This window comes from Vicugna pacos, chromosome 25 (assembly GCF_048564905.1).
Source record: "Vicugna pacos chromosome 25, VicPac4, whole genome shotgun sequence".
NCBI classification, from domain to species: Eukaryota; Metazoa; Chordata; class Mammalia; order Artiodactyla; family Camelidae; genus Vicugna; species Vicugna pacos.
In genome coordinates, this window is record NC_133011.1 from 18,577,908 (window position 1) to 18,597,687 (window position 19,780).

Sequence of the window (19,780 nt, forward strand, 5' to 3'; positions counted from 1 at the left end):
CTAGGACAGTGATATTCAATGTACTTTTTCTGCAGATGCTGTATTAGCCCAACATGCTATGTTAACTCCTTAAAATACTTTAAAATTTCATTGCTTTTGGAGGTATTCATTGCTTCATTCTGAAAATATTCACTGAGCGTAGACTACCAGGCACTGTGCTAGCTGCAAGAATAGACTTGTCTACTTGCGCTCATGAGCTTACAGATAATTAAGTAATAACAGTGACATGTGATGGGTGTTATGATAAGGAAATAACAGGGGTCTATGAGAACAGATAGCAAGGGGACTTAACCTTGTTTCCAGTGTTTGGGAGGTCTTCCACAGGAGCTGTTTTTAAATTGAGACAGAAATGATGAGTATGACTAAGCCAAATAAAGAGCAATGATAGAGAGTATTGCCAGCAGAGGGAACAACATGCACAAAGGCCCAGAGGCAAGGGAGAGAGTCAGGTTTTTATAAAGAACTAAAATAGAGTGAACAGAAGAGGCAAGAAATGAGGACAAAGCACAAAGGTGTAATCAGCTGTGTCCAGGAGTTACGGATAGAGAGAACAATTGAGGTATTGTAAAGCAGGAAAGTGACAGCATTGGATTTTTATTTTTAGGTTACTCTCTTTGCCCTGTGAAGAACAGACTGGAGGAGAGTAAGAACCTGGGGTAGGGATAATGGCCACCTAATCCTGAGTGGTGAAAGTGTGGATGGAGAAAACAGATTGATTTGAGAAATTTGTGAAAGACAGAACTGACACAATTCATTGTCCAGAGTCAGAGACAGAAAAAAAGAAATCAAGATTTCTGGCTTATGCAACAGACTGGGTGAGGGGTTTACTCTGAGACAGAGCACAATGGGGAAGATGCACAACTTCAAGAAAGAAATCCTAAAGTCAGTGTTGAACTGGTTAAAAAAGAAGTTTAGCTCATAATGTCCAAGTGGGCAGTCGGATAAAAGGCATGCAGCTTAGGTGAAAGGTGTAGGTTAGATATTTAGGTTTAGAAATCATCATTTATTCATCCCTTCATTTTGAAAAAAGTTTTTCTGGTTGTTTATTATGATTAAGGTCCTGGACATCATCAACACATACTGATAGCGAAAACCATGACAATAGACAAGGTGACAGAGAGAATGGTGTTATGTGAGATGAACAAAAGCCATAGAAACTCACAAATACCATATTTGATGGGTTGAAGAGGAAGAGAGGAGCTCATATTCCTAGATGTAAAAGTAGAAGCCACAGATGGGGAAAACAAAACAAAGTCTAAGAAAGTATTGGTAAAATAGAGGGGAAAGGCATCTTTAAGAGTGAAGGGAGCATGGGCAGGATAGAATGTTGCTGACAGAATAAGCAGGATGAGCAATACAATGGATGTAACGACACAGGTCCTCAGTGATCACTAAGACTGACTCAGTAAGAGCACTGGATGCTAAAGTTACACTGCAGAGGGTCAGAAAAAGAGGATGGGAACCAGAGGGGAAGTTCTAGGGGTTTTATTATTTTAAGATGAGATAGAAATGGACAAGCTGATGTCAATATATGGATCCTCTAGTATAATTTTGCTAAATTTTTTAACCACATGATATAGTAAATGTTCTATGAAGGTTTTAATTATATTTAGATTGTTTGTACAATCTGGAACTTGGACAAGCCTAAAATCTTTGTTAATTCTACTGATAATAAGATAGGGTTGATTTATATCTCCAAATTTTATAAGTTGGTCATAAAACGATAGTACTGCTAGCCACAGTATGTGCAGTCTTTTGCTAATGTCCTTGAAACAGTGGAGAAGTACATTCATGTTTTCTCACTGGTTTACTGATTTTACTCCTGATACCTATTAAATAATTTTTTGAATTTTCTGGAAAATTATAAAGATGGATTCAAAAAGTTTTTTTAACCAAAAATTATATTTCTATCTAATTTCACTTTTAATGAATGATGTCTTGGCTGCTTTTTCCATGACTGATATATATCTCAAGTTTCTAAAGGAATCCTATGACTCAGTTGGAGAGATAGTCAAGTAATTTTTATGCAATTTTGTGAAGCATAATTATCTTCCACGGAGTATATCCTGACTCAGCAGTAAAATGCCATCAATTTATCCAGAAGCAATCTCCTTGACAGAGTAGCTGGTTACATTGCTGCTCCCAAATGGTGACAACTGAAGTAATATGGTAGATATTGACTATGGTAGATGTTGACTGTCTATAGAAAAGCACTCCTCTTTCTTGCTAACAGAAAACAGTTTTATTGAATTAAATGAGAGCTGTGTTATTAAAGGAGGTTAAGCCCCTTGTTTGATCCACGTACCTAATATTGACTTGTTTGAGCCAAATCATACTAAATCTTTTGCTATTGCCCAATGTATGTCATAGGAATGGGTATGACTGCAATTTTGATCAATAGATAGGAGGGAAAACCTGCTAGAAACTTTTTTGAAAAGTTCTCTTAACTATTATAAACATGCATAAAATAGACACCACATTTTGACTATTGGCTATTGCTGTGGAAGACTGTTACGTCTAGATAGTTTTTACAGCCATCTCAACACCATGAGAAAGGAAGTCCAAGAACCAAGTCAACATGCTAAGAATTACAGAATAGAGAGATGGAACAAATCTGGGTTAGGAATGACACAACCAAATCTCCAAAATAAATAACCCTAAAATCATCTTACTCCAGGATTCCATGTTATGTGGAGCAACACATTTTTGCTATTGCTTATGCTAGCTTGAACTGGTTTTCTGTTACTCACAGGTGATAAAATTAAAAGTAAGTATCTTTCTTTTAAAGTCAGACATGTTTGTCAAAAGCACTGGCTAAAATTTCAGAAATTATGTGCATCCTGTCATCTCTGAGATTAACTTCAAACATACAATGAAAAGAAGAAAAATTTAAGTATCCCTACTTGAATGCCAGCTCCCTCTGGCACTGTGATCTTCCATACACAGTTCAGATTGTTGTCATAAGGCTCAGGGTATCCAGGAGACAAAATAGTCCCTTTGCGCTTAGTTAAAATTCCACCACAGGGCACTAAAAGTAAAGCAATCCAAGAGAGGAAGTTAATTCTAATGCAAAAGATTAAAATAAGAGAAAGGTCAGAGATAACATTTTAGGCAGATACTAGATTTGCAAACACAACCAAATCATACTATGTTTTAAAACTCCTAAGAATGATGAAAATTATCTTCCTATACAACAAAAACTTTTTAAAAATAATTAATGGATGTTACAATGGCATATCTGAAATCATACTATAATTAACTTAGTGACAGCATATCATTTATATTATATTACTAAAAAGTACCCTGACACATGTTAAAAATTATTCATTTCTAGATATAGAATTTTTTGAAGACTTAATTTATATTTGCTACTTTTCTCCTCGTGTATCTTTTGAGGAGTAATAGCATCCTTTGAGGAATAATAATGATGGCAACAGTTAAGTTATGATCACAACATCTGTATAGAGACTGTAAGTTCTAATCACTTTACATGTTTTAACTCGCTAAAGCTTCCCAACAATCCAATGAGATATGAATAAGTATTCTTCCCATTTTATAGCTGAGGAAATGGACTTACTAAGAAATTACAGCTAGTCAGAGAAGGAGAGAGGATTTGAGCAGTGGTAGTTGGGCTCCAGAATTCATTTTCTTCAGTGAAGGAACATAATCGATATGATGCCAGTATGGTTATTGCCAGTATGGCTACTACAAGATGGAATAAGTAGGTAGACCCACTCTGACATCAGTGAAGGCTTCTGGTTACTTTTAAAAGGTACTGAAGCTAAAGCAACATTCTCACGGCACTGGTAGTATCAGCTTGATTCTGGGCATGATCTAACTTACAATTTTAAACACTGTATGATGTTGGACGTGTTCCCTAAACTCTCTGAAACTCAGATGTGTGAAATGGTAATGCAATTGTTTCCAAATGGCTTTTATGAAAGATAAATAGATATGATAATGTGTATAAAGAAGCTAGTACATTGCTTAGAACACAATAAGAAGTTAATAAATCGTATTTCCTTTTGCTACAACTATTGTTATTTCAGGTTCCAATGATCCTTCATGTGATCCTTGGGCACTTGTCCTAATCTGGTTATAATGGTGAGATATCAGCTTATATTTTCTGTAATAATAATTTTTAAAAAGGTAATAATATAGTTTTGTGCCACTTCTAAAACCAAATGTAGAAACCTAGGATAGTTACTCAGAAGAGCGTTACAAACTTTTTAAATAGCATGATAATGTATCTTTAAAGAAAGTCATTTTGTTGTATTTTCTTGTAAATCTATATTATTGGTTTACATACAAATTCAGATTAAACTGATCAGAAATAATTTAGTGCCCTTAAATAGGAAAATAATAGTTTTGTATGATTTGAGAATACCACGCCAGAAGTGAAGAATTGTAAAACAGAGATTCACTTCAAAAATAGGACAAAAAAAGTGACTGATGAAGTGCTGATCCTGAGCTGAAAGAAGACATTTTACAGATGCTCTTCCTCTCCATCTTGACTGTCACTACTCTATCTCACTCATTTTTTTTCTAGGTTGACATTAATCATAATATATGATAGGACCACCTTATGGTTGATGTATTTTCCATGTAATACAGTCTCCATAATACTGTTAAAAAGATCTTTTTTTCTCTTTACAGTTTTTTTTTGGAGGTAATTAGTTTTATTTATTTAATTTATTGGAGGTACTTGGGATTTAACCCAGGACCTTGTGCATGCTAATCATGTACTCTACCACTGAGCTCTACTCTCTCCACTAAAATGATTTTCTTAAACTTAATCTTTGATCATGTTACTTCACTGCTGGAAGTCCTTCAAAACTCTCCCCATTGCCTTAACTCTACAGATAGATTTAATTGTATTAGCCTCTGACTACATCTCCAGCTTATATGTACCCATAATTTCCCAACATTTCACCACCCCCATTGTCCCATCCCAGTCCAGCCTACTAAACTAATGTACTCGTCTAGTGCAGTGACTTGGTATGTCTTCGCAAGCAGCTGACACCTATCATCCACAGACATTCAATGTTGATGCTGCCTCTTTAACCCCTCACTGACTCCCTTATGTGTTTAGTGTCTCATAGTTTCCCAATAGCACCAAGTGCTTCCCTGTGTAGCTCTATCATGGTATAGCCCACAGTATGTTTGCATATTCTTTTTATATGTTAATCTCTCAATAGACTGAAGTCTGAGAAGATGAAATCATCAATTTTTGTCTGGAACGCTGCTCACTGTGGTGCTAAGATTCTAAGTCTTTTACTTTTTCCTCCTAGGTTTTCCTTCCATGCCGCTACAGTGAAAAGCTATTTCCTCTTCTTCACTTTCCATTCTCTCCTCCATCTATTTCATTAAGTTTTTGTCTTCACTCTACTGAAATGACTATGTCAGAGGCTCCAGGATATTCTTGTTGTGATACTAATTCTTAATTTGCATTATACTCATCTGTAAGTAATTATCTCCCACTGTTGATCACTCCATCCACCTCGAGCCTTCCCTTGCTTGGCGATCAGGATACCACACTCTTTTGCTTTTCTTCTACACCACTGGCTATGCTCTCTCTCTCCCTAGTGTATATATATATGCACACACGCATATACGTAGGGGGTAAGTAGCAGGGTCTTTTCAAAAGAAACCTCCCACTAACAGAAGCACTTATGCCTAAGTCCATATATTGTCAGAACTATTAGTGGCTGCAGGGGGTTATTTGAATCACAGTCTCAGGGGAGAAGAGTTTAGGGGTTTAAGAATAAAAATTTTAAGAAATCTTAAGTATAATAATAAGATCAAATTTGGAAGATAAAATCTCAGTCTTTGGCAAAATTTTCAGGTTTATATTTGTTCCAAGTCCAACGTTCTTATAAAAATATTATTATATTTTATTGCAATTTACCTAAGAATGACTTGATATGATAGATTTGTATAAGATTATTAAATATTGTTTCCTTATACTAGTTAATGAAATTTGTGGATCTGCTAACCTAACTTAGTATATGACCATGTTAACTATAAGCACAACTTGCATATCATGTCTACTGGGGCTGCTTTCCAGCCAGCAGTTTAAATTGTTTGTCAGTTACTGCAAAATTACTGAACATTTTATTCTGTTTTACTATGCCAGAAAAAAAAAATGAAAGTGTTGATAGCAGTGAATAGAACTATAAAACTGAAACAATACAATTGAGATGGAAATCATTAGAAATGTAGGGCAATACTTTCTTTTGGTTTCAATTGGACACTCATTTGGCTTCAGCTGTTAACTGAGCATTCATTGAATGGTGAAGGCAGAGAAAATACAATCATTATGTATAAAACCCTGTAAATAGATTGTCAAAGATAAACTCTAAAGTATAAATTGAGAATTTCTCTCTCAGAATAGAATTATCCATCTAACATGTAAACCGATTGTTTGTGCTTTACACAAACATAAATCTATACTTCTTTCCTACAAAATCTCAGTCTTGAAATTTCAGATGGTTTGTAAAGGTCTAAGCCAGCAAAGTGAGTAAGAGCATCACCATGCGGTGAAAGACTGAAATTGAAAATGCATGGGGCCTGGACTTGGGAAGTTGACTAGCTGAACCTCTACAAAAATTCATGAAATTACCTACACTCATTTGCTAAAATTCATTCATTGAATAAATATTTACTGAACAGCTATTATGTGTGAGGTCCTCTTCTTGTTGAGGAAAAGATACAATACAGTGGCAGGGGAGGAGGGCAAGAAAGATTAGGAAAAAAACAAACTATATAATCTAGTGAGTAGTTGTTCTTAAAAAAAAAAAGGCAGGGTAAGGGTATAGAGAACAAATGGAGGATAATGGTAGAAAACTTTTTTAGATAGGATGGCTAAGGAAGATAAGCAGGTGAAGACTTGAATGAAGCAACACAGTAAGATATCTTGGGGATGAACATTTCAAGGAGCAGGAATAGGAAGTTCAAAGGCACTGAGGCAATTAGTATTTTATCCAGATAACAGATATTGAAAATGAACACAAATTAAAGATAATGCTTTGCTGTCAACCTAGAATAACTCTGCCCTCTCATATTGAATCTTTAAGAAGTCAAGCCTTTTCTTTTTTTGAATTTTTAAAAATATTTTAAGACAATCATTTTTATTCAGAACATTTTAAAGCTAAAAATATTTATAGTTAAAATATAAGTGCAAAGTATATTTTAATTTACATAAAGATTTAGCAGTTGGACTAAATGGTAAGTAAAACCTAAACTGAGCTATCATCTGAGTGTCATTTAGAATCTATTTCTTGTCTCACACAAACTCCATATGTTCTCCATATATTCAATTTTCTGGATTTACACCTGTTCTATAAGGTACACATTATTTTTAAGTGGTAGAGGATAGTATGCCCCTTTCATGTGATCTTGGCAGGAAACAGAAGTCATCTGATAGAATTTTCTATCTCTAAGTATGCACTTTCATACCAATGCAAAATAAAAGGTAATGTGTTCTACATTTAAAGACCCTCTATAGATGCAGTGACAACTTTCTACAAAAGCCAGGGACCCACAGATAGATGGGCTTTTGACAGAGAGAATATAATGGCTCCTAAGTGCCTGAGTCCTTCAGCTTTTGCTTTTAAAAGTAAAAAGTGAGGCTGAATCTATCCAGGCTGGGGACATCCCACTAACATTTACTCCTGAAGTTGAATGTCAGTCATGGCATGGTCTCAAAGTGTTTCATAGGCTTTAATACCTGGTAGGAGCTCCCGTCCTTGCTGAAATTAATCCATAATCGAATGGCATGACCTTCTTTTGATTTACATTGTTTTTTATTCTGATGGCGCAAATGCTGTGATTAGCCAACTGACATATTTGACATATGAAAAAGCTTTGTAATAATCATGCAGAATAGGGGTTTTCCTCTGCTTTATACAAAAATGGTTATGTTCATAGTGTAGACTTCTTATTCTCTATTCTCCATCTCACAGAATATTCTATTTTCTCTCATTTCCATTTTTTCTTCCCAAACTGTTCATGTCTCTTTTTTCCTTTTTTCTTTAGTGTCAGCTCATCTTTCCCTTTTCTTTCTTTCCTCTTTCTAACTCTGTCTCATCTTCATACATACATGGACAAAAGAAAATTCTTTTGGATAATGTAATCTTTGAATATTTTAGGGTCAGAAGAAAATGCAGAATGCAAACCTTGGTTAAATATCTATTTTCAAGACCAATTAGAATTGTATTAATCATTATTTAAATTTTAACTTTATTTTTATTTTAGACTCTTACAAACAATGAAAACAAACTAAATTATAAATATATGCCTATTGTTAGAAGTCTACTCCTTTTTATCCAATTGTCCTTAAATTTATAAATTAATGGAAATAAATTTCATAGTCCCTCTAAATAGCATACTTTAGTAAATAATTAATATTATCCTCAAGAAAATTGTCACTGTATGTCCCCAAAGCCTTTCTGAAAAATTTTAATTGCAAAGAAAAATCTTTCCTTCAAGGAACTCTAAATTATTAGAATTAGAAAGAATGATAGGAGTTCATGATTTTAACCCTTTCTTGGGTGCAAAAATCTTTAGTGGAAGATAATTTTTACATATAACAACTCTAAAATGTTATCAAAACAAATATCAATACATGAAAGCCAATAATATCAAATCCTTTATCAGTACTGCATGTAAGTTCTTTATTCTAGTTCCAATACCTTGAGAATTGAAGTTTTCTCTTCTGATCTTATGGTGGAGAACTTAGCAACCACAAAAAAAAACTCAACTTTGAGTACTTACATGCTTCTAAGAACTATGACAAGGCTTTAAATCATTTAATAGCCACAATAAACCTAAACTTTCCTGTTTTATTGATATGGGAATTGAGAATCAGAGATTATGTAAAATTTTCAGGATCATGTAGTAATTCACTGCAATGTTAAGGTTAAACCCAAGACTGTTACCCAAGACTTAATTAACCCTCATGCTGAGAATTTATCACAGTTCCCAGTTGTGAGGATTTTATTCAGTTTTACATGATTCTTTGCAACTTCTCTCTATTAATTAGGATTTTAATGTGATAAATATACAAACAGAACTTAAAGGAGAAATTCATGAATTTACATTTCATTGCTTTGTATACGTAGGTTCTTTGAACACTCTAACTAAAGGAATAGATGAATTTTTCAATAATATTTAAAAATTAATGAGCTAGTTTATGAGTTTACATAAGTCATCCTACTACTCTTTTATAATTATTTTGAAAGAATTTTCATCATATGTATGAAATGAAATTAAGACAGCTATTATCTAGTATATGGTATCAATATTTTTATCAATATGTACATAAATAAACTAAAAGTAACACAGAAATTGTGTTAACAATTACTTGGAAAAGTGAGGCAGGAATAATGACTGATTCCTGATACTTACAGAAAAATATTTAAAAATCCATTGTAGGGCTAAAGAGATTTATTATTATCATGAGTCTTTCTTCAATTATTAAACCGACTTAAAGCAATGTAATTTCCTATTTATGCATACTGTATGACTAATTCTGGCCTAGACATACAGGAACATTTCTCTCAATTCATGGTTCTTTTAGGATAATTTATATATTACTATTTTATAAGAGTATGAAGTCAACATATACTGTTGCTCAGAAGGAGGAATGTTATCTATTTTGTCTCATTAGAGTATAAAAGGAGATCTGTTTGTTCCATAAACCCTAGCTCTATGCTAGGTGCAAAACAGCAGGAATATCAAGCCCTAATTTATTCTCCTTTACTTGCCGATTGTCAAAAATGTACTCTAGTGGGTTGAGAAATTCCACATTATAAATAAGATGTAGAATTTCAACTAGGAAATAATTAGCTCATAAGTCAAAACACAAAAAAGCAGTCCTCTATCATGTAAATTGAGGTTTGGAGTCAGAAAACAGTTTCAAATCCTGCCCCTACTTTACCCCTTAGGTTATGTCACTTTAAAAAGAATTGTTTTGCAACTCTTTAAGATTCAGTTTATTCATCTGTAGATTCTGAGAGTAACTTCTCCATAGGCTTGTTTTGAGAATTAAATTAACTACATAAGTAATTACTTAGCACAGACCCTGGCCAATAGTAAGAATGAAGTAATTAGTAATCATATTAAAAAGTGTTTATTTAGTCAAAAGATAAACTGAAGAGTCATTTGCAGCCTTCCAGTGTTTTAAATTACTTTTGTGTGGGTGATTTTCAACAAAGAAAATAATAATTAAAGAATAACTCACGTTCCATTTATTGCAATGGTAAGAACTAAAATAGCTGTTGTAAGAAAAATGCCCTGTGAAATACACTAGTTATATCTGTTTTGGGTAGTAGTGATATCAAGTTTCTAGAAAGATCAAGTGACCATCCATCTTCCTTTTCATTTATGATAGTCTTGGTTTAAACCATTTTCCAAGCACAATTATTAATAATGTCCTGATTTGAATAATAGAAGATTTAGAGCAGCTATGTCTTATAAAAGTTACATGTTCTATGAATGCCTATCAACAGACTTTACCTTTACTCTTTCCTTAGTAGAATTCTAGTGAATGTACCTTCTATATCATTTCAATTAAAATCAATTTAAATTATATTTAATTCTAATGAACTATGAGCTATCATTATATTGAATTTGTGTTAAATTATGGTAAAATATGTTTTTAAAAGTTAAAAATAAAAACTATTGACATGTAATTTCTTTTCAGGTGAGGCAAAATGTTATTAAAATAAAATTTATATATTTATAAGTACATATGTTACATGTGTGCATACACACACTCATGTCTTCTCTATCAAAAAGGGAAGAATTGAGATTATTAAAATAAAAACAAAATTTTGCTTATCTTTTATTTTAAAAAGTTTTCCTCTCATTTTCCAAGTCACATACCAATAAAACTTTAATGGGAGTGAACTCATTAGAACTCTTTCTTAACCTGATATTAAACTTTACTACTCTTCTTTTAATTCTATGTAATTTAAAAAAGTTAATTTCCAGATATGCACTTGGAACATGGAAGAAAGCAACTTCCTAATCATCTACATTTTCCATATCCATGGAACTCAACAAGACCCAAGTCATTGTAATGATCCTGAGATACAATAAGATTCTAAACTAATTTTTTTATGGTTTAGAAAGTGTTTTACTCTGCTTCAAATAACTTAGCAGTGCTAAGTTTAGATAGTGTACATTCTATTTATCAATATAAATTAAATATAGTATTAAAAAATAAAGTTTGAAATAATGAGATTTCTGGCTACACTGATGCCTCTAATTCATTTAAAGTGTTTCCATTTATATTTGTGAAAGACTGGGAAAATTTCTTATTTTATATTTTTTTACATATCTATAACTAAAAGAAAAGAAAAAAAAATTCTTTTGATGGCACAGTAAAATATGTTCAGAAAAATCAGCTTCTGTGATCTTAAAAGATAAGTAAATTCTTTCCATATTGGCATAGAAATCTTTGCATAAACTTCAAAAAATAAAAAAAACAATGTTTATTTCAAAGGATGGTAATGCCTAGTAATTCCTTATTAGTAGCATTCCAGTTCTGTGTTATTGGAAGTATGTATGTATATTTTGATCTATGTAAGTCTATGAATGAGGAAACTATCCTGCTAATTCAAGACAAAATATTTTCCACTGATTGCATCACATCTCAACTGCATCAAATATTCACTTTAACTTGCATATTTAGATACACCATAACTAGTAAATTGGTTAGAAATTAATGCAAAACTGTTATATCTAGAATAGAAATGTTGAAAGATGCAAGATAACTGATTGTGATATAAAATAGGTATAATCACAAACCATACAAATTTATATACTCACCAATACAGGTCGGTAAGGAATCATTCCACTGGGCCAAAGAATTCGGCACTGTATCACATCTAATTGCAATGGATCCATGGAGGATATATCCTGGATTACATTCAAAAAGAACCAGTGAACCAACTGCAAATTCATTGCCAATCCTTCTTCCAAATCTTGGTTCAGGCACAGAACTGCATTGTGTGGAACTTGTTCTAGGAACAGCTGTGTACAAATAAGTGTTGGTTTTAATTTTATATTTGGTAGAGAAATACATATTTCAAACTGTAATGTTCAAACAGATTTCAAACAAATCTTCACTAAATAGAACTTCAGCTAAAAATTTGAATACATTTTTAAAAGTTTTAAAAGTTTTAAATGAAACACAAGTCAAAATGAATATTGCAATTGTCATTAAGATTTTTTACTTAAAAAACATTTTATTTTTGATCCTTTAAACAACATCAATTAAATTTTTTTCTGGTTTTTTTTGTGCTTGTTTTACCAACTGCTTATCAATTTAACAATGTAGCTTGAGTTAGATATTTCAATTTATGGAATGATAACTGAAATATATATCTATATTTAAATTAGAATACCAAGCTTACAAAAAATGTGTCAGGTTACATAAGGTCATTTTTTCCCAGTATTTGGTTCTTAAAAACATAGATTTAAAAAAGCAAACAACACTTGATTAATTTCATAGCACGTTCATAAACTTAGTTGTCCAAAACATGTTTATTATTGACAAAGGCAATAACTACATTCAGGCTAAGCAGAACAGAAGTCAGACAGATTAACAACAATAGAAGTTTTTATTTTAATAATCATACAATGTCAAATTTGGAATTGTTTTTAGGCTTTATAGGTATGTCCTTCAATTGTGACTTTTTTTTTTTGATTAAGTAAAATAGAATGATAACAGGATGTTTTTTCTTTTTAAAACACATACAGATGGGATTAAGGAGTTTGACAACAGCCCAAAAAATGATAGGATGAATTTCAAATAGATTGATTCCTCTTAAGTGATTTGAGTGAAAATAACTTTATTTGTTATAGTGCCTTTTAAAATTCATAATACCACAAACCATTTAGAGAGGGAATACTATTAAAAATGAAACAGTATAATATTACAGCCAATATTATAATTGGAAAGAGGGTTTAAAAGGAATATCAAATCACAAAGTTTTACAAATTTATTAGGAATAAAGTTCAAGATACATTTGAGAATAACCACTACATAATCATACACAATTCAAACAAAATATTCAGATGATAGTTCTTAATTTAGTTTAATATATTATGGAAGGATATCTATAAAAAGTGACAAAAAACTATGTAAATTGACTTTGAAATGCACAAAATATTTAATAGCCATGAAGAAAGTTTGAATTCTTGTAAAAGAAAGAAAAACTAAAATTTGAGAATGGAGTAATAATTTCCTTGGCATGTCTAAGTACATCCACACAAAAGTGTACATTTTTAATTGAGATTGCTAGACTATGAGGAAATAGAATATGGAGAGTGAAGCACAGTCAGGAAAGAAAAACGGATGTTTTGTAAACAATATGTTGGAAGGAAGGAAAAGCATGCAGTTAACTTGAGAATGATGATGGAAGTAACAGGTCTTTTTTGATTTGATCAAAATAACAGCTTTCTAATAATGGGAGAGGGGACAGGGCAAAACTGTTAAAAAAAAAAAAAAACAACACAACTAGTGTCTTTCCTATATGGTTATGAGGCTCTCATCAGTCAATAACTCTGAACATAGCATGGAAACTGATATGATTCCTTAGTGTGTTTCTATGCTACAGGGTCACTTACCTTGATAAACAAAGTGAAATCCCTTAGCTGTTATTGGTCCAACTGAAGTAAATCGAATTGTGATCTGATTACCTGAACTCAGTGGAAGTGATTCTCCTACTCAACAAAACAAACACTAAGATATCATAAATAATTTCATTCAGTAAACCTAACAAATTATATTAATTTACACTGTCATTTGAAAACATCAATCTATGTTCTATCAAATCACTTTAATATAACCTACCACTGACAATATATTTTTTTTGGGTTCAGCTTCAATTGTAACCTTATTACTGGAAGGCTTTTTTATTATATTTTGATAATATCCCTCATCTTTAAAGAATCTTTAAATATTACATTAAATACCACAGACTAAGTGACTAAGTATTATGTTTACTTGATTACAATTCCAGAGAATAGTTGGTTGTATTTTTCTTAAGCATTTGAATTACTTTTAATTATGTTTCTATTCTTTTTTTTAAATAAAGAATGATTCTATTTTCACTTCACTTATTTCTAATATGGATGACATAAATCTCAACTTTCACTACAATACCAATCAAAGTCAGTCTTTAATCAACAACTGATGCACGGCAGTTCTATTAAAGGATACCTGAATGGGATCCTGAGAGGGAAGATAACAGAGAAGATTGCTGAGTTGGCCCATCATACACCTCAACAACATCGTGGAGTGATGTCTGGAAAAATACAAACTGGCCAAACACCACTGATCAACAGGAACCAGGAGAAGCAAACAAATCACCAACCATCCAAAAACAAAAACAAAAAACAAAACAAAAAAATAGAAAGAGGAGGAGAGAGAGAACAAAATATTACAATATAATAGTCATCTTTTTCTTCTACCTTTAAAATAGGATAGGTGCCAACTGGTTGAAATGACTGACACATGTATCTCAGGTCATAACAGTAATGACCATGGCCTAAAAACAATGAAATTTTAAGAAGAGACTATTTTTAAAAGTAAATTAAATAGGGTATAACATTTAATTTAGATCAGAAATCATAAGGTTGGTGATTAATGCTTTATAATAACTACTTTTTATTTTTCTATAGGTAGTTTGATTGTTTTCACTTTGTGGCTCTCCTCTTTTTCTAATTTTTTTTTCCTCTTTTAGATGACATAGACAAAGTTTTAATTTAGGGGACTTTTTTTTTTAGATTGTTTTTAAAGTACTATACCATTATAAACAATAGTTTCACTAGAAAAATATCAGCAAGATACTTTTAAGGTATAGTGTTTAATTCACATTCTGAGTTAAAAATGATCCCTAAATATTTATTGCTAATCTTCTGCCAAAATAAAGACATATTATTTTTGATTCCTTGGCAATTGAAATGGTTTAACTTTAACTGAGATACAAAATTTTCCAAAATGATTGCTTTTTCATGATAAGTACAGATCTGATGTACTTAACCAATAGAGTTTTTTTTTTTAACTTTCTTTTTTCTTTTTTTTTTTTGAGGGGGTGTAATTAGGTTTATTTATTTTTATCTATTTATTTTCTTAGTGGAGGTACTGGGGATTGAACCCAGGACCTCATGCATGCTGGGCGTGCACTCTAGCACTGAGCTGTACCCTCCTCACCTCAATAGAGTTTTATAAATGTCTCCTTTTTACTTCATTTTATACTTTTCCTTTAACAATATATTAATTTTACATGCAGAAGCTACCCAAACTATAACTTAAAAGAAAACATATTCCAAAGCAGAAATGTTTTTAAAAAACGAAATAGGTAATAAAATTCACCCATAAAACATTTCATTGAATAGAAAAATTGTGGGGTTTAAAAGAATGATTTTAAAAGTTTAATAAAGTAAAAGCAAGGTAACTTTTATAAACTCAAAATCACATTACTGTAATTAAACTATACATTGCACAAATATATATATATATATATATATGTATGTATATATATGTTTTTAAGATCTTCGATTTTACACCTTAAATCAAGGTTATGGTTATTCCTGCAGTGGTCATATGAAGACAGGCTAGTTCACCTGAAACGCTGAATTTTGCATATGAACTCATACATATTATCAACGAAGCTAGACTTATTTTTGGCCTGCTAAAATAAGCTGGTGATCTCAGTCCAGTTCTTTGTGGGGTAAAAAAATAAACACAGTGTTGTGGCTCTGAACAATTCTTGAACCTTAGAGCGCTGAATGTCATAAATAATTCTCCTTAAAACATTTCCTCAAAGATGTGGGAAAAAAATTATGTTTCTATCAAATCAGATACATGTAGTTAATTATTTTAATGGTTTACAAGTCATATGAAAAATTTCCAGTTCAAATCTTTTTAAAATATCCATATTTGGGTCTACTAAATCGCAACTATTTCAAAAATACTCCCAAAAATATCAAGAAAAATTTTGTTTTCTGTTTTTGCATTTGTTTAGATTGGTGTTTGGATGATTTATTTTCAAATACATCTTTAAAAGTTTCCATTATAATGCAGACATTGCTATTGCCTTTCCACATGCTCCCTTCTTTCCCCTCCCCTCTCCCCAAATCGTGGTAATCTAACCACAGGAATTTTGCTAAATCGAGTATGTTACGCAACAGGCTCTTGACAGATAATATAATCTTTCTCTATGTCTTTCTGGGAAGTAACTAGGAAAAGTGCTAACATTCAATATCCTTTACCTCTGTCTTCCTAAATATCTCAAGTATTCCACTAGGTAATATGCCTAATTTTCAAGCAAACCATGACATTTACAAGCAACATCTAAAACAAATAAAATACACAGTGATCCGAGAGCTTTTTTCTAAGGAAAAAGAAAAAATTCTCCTTTTTTTTCTTGTTTGTAGGCTTTTTGTTCTTAGTTATTTCTTCTCCACAGATAGACCAGAGTTTTGTGTTACCTGTACGTTAGGTTTGTTGAGACTTACTTGTAATGATATAGCCACTAATACTGTATATTTGCATTCTATTAAGTAAACTCTAGGGCATGCCCTTTTGAGTGGTGTTAGTAACTACTGCCTGTAATTTATTGTAGTAATTCCATGGTGAGATTAGAGAGAACTGAGAAGGGTAGGGGGTGAGGGAGTGGAGTGGTGAATCTTGCCTTATTAAGCAATCATTAAGCTACTTCTTTTTAACTGCAACTTTACCCTGCAGAAACATGGCCAATGGAAATTTTAAATTAAAAATAGTTTTTATTAGGAAAAAAAACTCTGAGGGGGCACTGAATCATTATATGAGAAAGATGACATTTTAAAGTGCATGTTGAATAAGTGTTTTGTAGCACAAAAAATCAAGAACATTAACATAGTGATCGGATTTCCTACACATTATCAAGTTAACTATTCTCACTAAACTAGTATGTTACAATTCTGAACCAAATCACCCATTCTTAGCCAGAAATCTCAAGAATTAAATAGTTTTTCTTATGTTTGTTTCCGCATTCTGTCTGTACATATCTTAATTTACTTAGTTTTCTGTGTTCAGACAGCAGTAGGTATTCTGCTTCTAAAATGTTCAGAATAACCAACTGCACCCTTTGCATAGTTGAGACTAATGCAGAAAAAAATACAAAAAAATTTTAAGGTGAACAAAAAGGTAACTGAATGTTGTTTTTTGGTAAGCAAGATGTTGTCCAGCACATCATTCTGGGTCACCTGTGTTCATGGGGCTGTGGTGTAATGCAAAGGATCATTATCATCCAACAGACAGATCTGTTTTGTAAGTGTTTGTAAGCTCATTTCAGTATTCCATCCTTCTGTCTGTCTGTCTATCTATCTATCTATCCATCCATCCATCCATCCATTCATCCATCCATCAATCTATTTGGTTATTTGAATTCTTTTTTGAGTCACTGTAACATCTTACTGAGTCCTTTATTAATTAATGAGTTAAAAATTTCAATACATGGTTATTTTATATTTGTATGGGAGTAATGATTATGCTCTCTTTAAAAAAGAATACCCTTTTTAACACTTCTAAAAGCTAATATCTCAGCCTACTGGCTAGACCACCCTTTTTTCCCCCTAGGAATTAACAATTAATCTGCCAAGCCTGGGCTGATTATGCTTTCTGGAATGATTAGCAAACTTCTAGCCTCTTTTTTAGTTTTCACCGGATAGACAGTTCTTTGCATCTGGGCTCCAAGCTTCTTTGTCTTTCTCTGGAGATTTGCATGTCGATATCAAAAGCACTACGCTCTCAAGCTTTTAGAGTAGGCTATAAACACTAAGCTGTTTCTTAAAGGAAACACTGTTTTAAGGGAGCTTTTTCCTTCCTTATGCATAATAGATGTTAAAAATGATATTTCTGACTCTTTTGTTAAAAATCCATTTTTATAATGTTACATGTGTTATTGCAAGTCAGGAAGAAGAAAGGGAAACCCAGGAAGATAGAAATAGACATAAAAATCTATACAAACAAGCCTATGCAAATGTTCTACTATTATGCCTGAAACTACTTCTGAGCCTCTTATTTTCCATATATTTTATCCTAGATTACAGTTTATTTATTCAACTAATATTCGTTGATTCTATTCTGTGATGTATCAGGAACTGAGCTAAATGTTGCGACTAAAAAGGGGACTGATACAGAAAGGGTCTCTGGTCTTAGACTCCACCAATTATATTTGTGGTCATTTAAGGTGGTAGCTTGCCTTTATTCTACGTATCAAAAGATGTTAGATCAGACAATTAGATTAATTATAAACCAAAAATGGTACTCTGGGCACATCTTTCCATGTATATCACTATGTCAATCGTTTAATCCATTCTTCAAAGCAAATCCTCTACCAACAACTTCTAACAGGCAACATTTGGGGAGAGTCCCAGATTGCATTTTAGAGAAATTTATAATTTAGATTTTGTAAAATAACTTAAATGGCCTGTTTAAATGACTTAAATAGATTATATTAAATGTAGGTAAATATCCTAACTTTAAAATTTTGTCCTAGTTCACTTGCTTTCCCATGAGCAAACTTAGAATGAAACTAGGCGTTGTGTCTACCTACTCTTCTTTGTATATGAAGCAAGGTTTACTTGACATTTCATTTGTACAGTATTATATTCAACCAAGACAGAGAGGCAGGGTTCCACTTACTGAGAAAGTCTGCATGGTTTAAGTGTTCACTTAAATTTCAAGAGCATTTGTTTCTTATTTTACCCCAGTTTTTTCAAATCCTTTCTCCTTTAGTCATGTTCATTTAATTCCTGAGATTTTGTCCATTCTGCCTAATTTAGCCATCCCAAATGTCAGTCAATAAATAATGAGAGAAGCCTGGGATGGCAGAAAGGAACTCCTAAGCATCAGTATGGCTTAACTGTTAGAATACTCTGTGGAGACCAACAATCTCTTTGAAAATACCATGGTGGGAAACAGTATAATGGGTGCTTGGGGTGTGACATAATGAACCAAATGGTTCAGTGTCCAGAGGACTGTGTGTTTATTTAGAAAATAAATAAACATAACAAAGAAGGTGAAGTTCCCTTTTCCACTAAACTGTACTCTGGGATATTGCTGAAATGTTCTACCATAGCCTAAGTAAGTCAAAAAATTTTGGAAGTTACATTTAATTTTTGTGCCATCAGAATAACACAGTACAGAGGTTCACTGATTTAGCAATTAATTAACTTTAAATGAAGATGATAAAACAAACATGAACATGATTACTGTTATTCAGTGATCAGGATTAGAGTTATTGAATTAAAAAATGAAAACTGAGTTTATACAAATAAAGAAGAACTTCAATTTTGTTTTGCCAAATTTGTTTTTCTCTCAGAAGGGAATAATTCACAGAGTATCCCAATGGTATACTAGTATAAGAAGGAAAAAACTTAGAATCAGACTGGGTCAATGACTAAGGTAAATGATCTAACCACTTCTGCAGAAGGTACTGAATAGTCAAAATTAAAATTACTAAGAGGTTGTGGTAAATTCAGGTCTGATTCAAACTTGCTTTGATGTAAAGGGGTTCAAATTTAGTGGAGGAAGGCAGGACAGTAGGTCTCTCTGGCAGTGGTAGCTCTAATGGTCAGACTGGTGGTGCCTTATTAATTATGACGCCAGGCTGCCGAAATGACAAGATTTCTTTGCTCCATGAAAGAACGAATAGAGTAGTTTAAAGATTGTCAGAATTTGCAGCTGAGCAGATGTAGAAGGACTACTGTTTTCAAATGA

The 19,780-nt window shown here is 32.3% G+C and overlaps 1 protein-coding gene across 3 annotated transcripts in view; it reads right to left on the reverse strand.

The window, feature by feature from the left end:
- Positions 1 to 19,780, reverse strand: part of CSMD3 (CUB and Sushi multiple domains 3) — a 1,005,695-nt gene that overhangs the window by 127,515 nt on the left and 858,400 nt on the right. For 2 of the 3 annotated variants that reach the window (XM_031691263.2, XM_072949623.1), the window contains 4 exons: positions 14,234 to 14,347; positions 13,639 to 13,734; positions 11,836 to 12,039; positions 2,904 to 3,028 (listed from right to left, as the gene is read on the reverse strand). In XM_031691263.2, coding sequence (XP_031547123.1) covers positions 2,904 to 3,028; positions 11,836 to 12,039; positions 13,639 to 13,734; positions 14,234 to 14,347 — 539 coding nt within the window. The remainder of the gene's footprint in view (positions 1 to 2,903; positions 3,029 to 11,835; positions 12,040 to 13,638; positions 13,735 to 14,233; positions 14,348 to 19,780) is intronic. The other variant, XM_072949624.1, reaches the window with a different exon arrangement.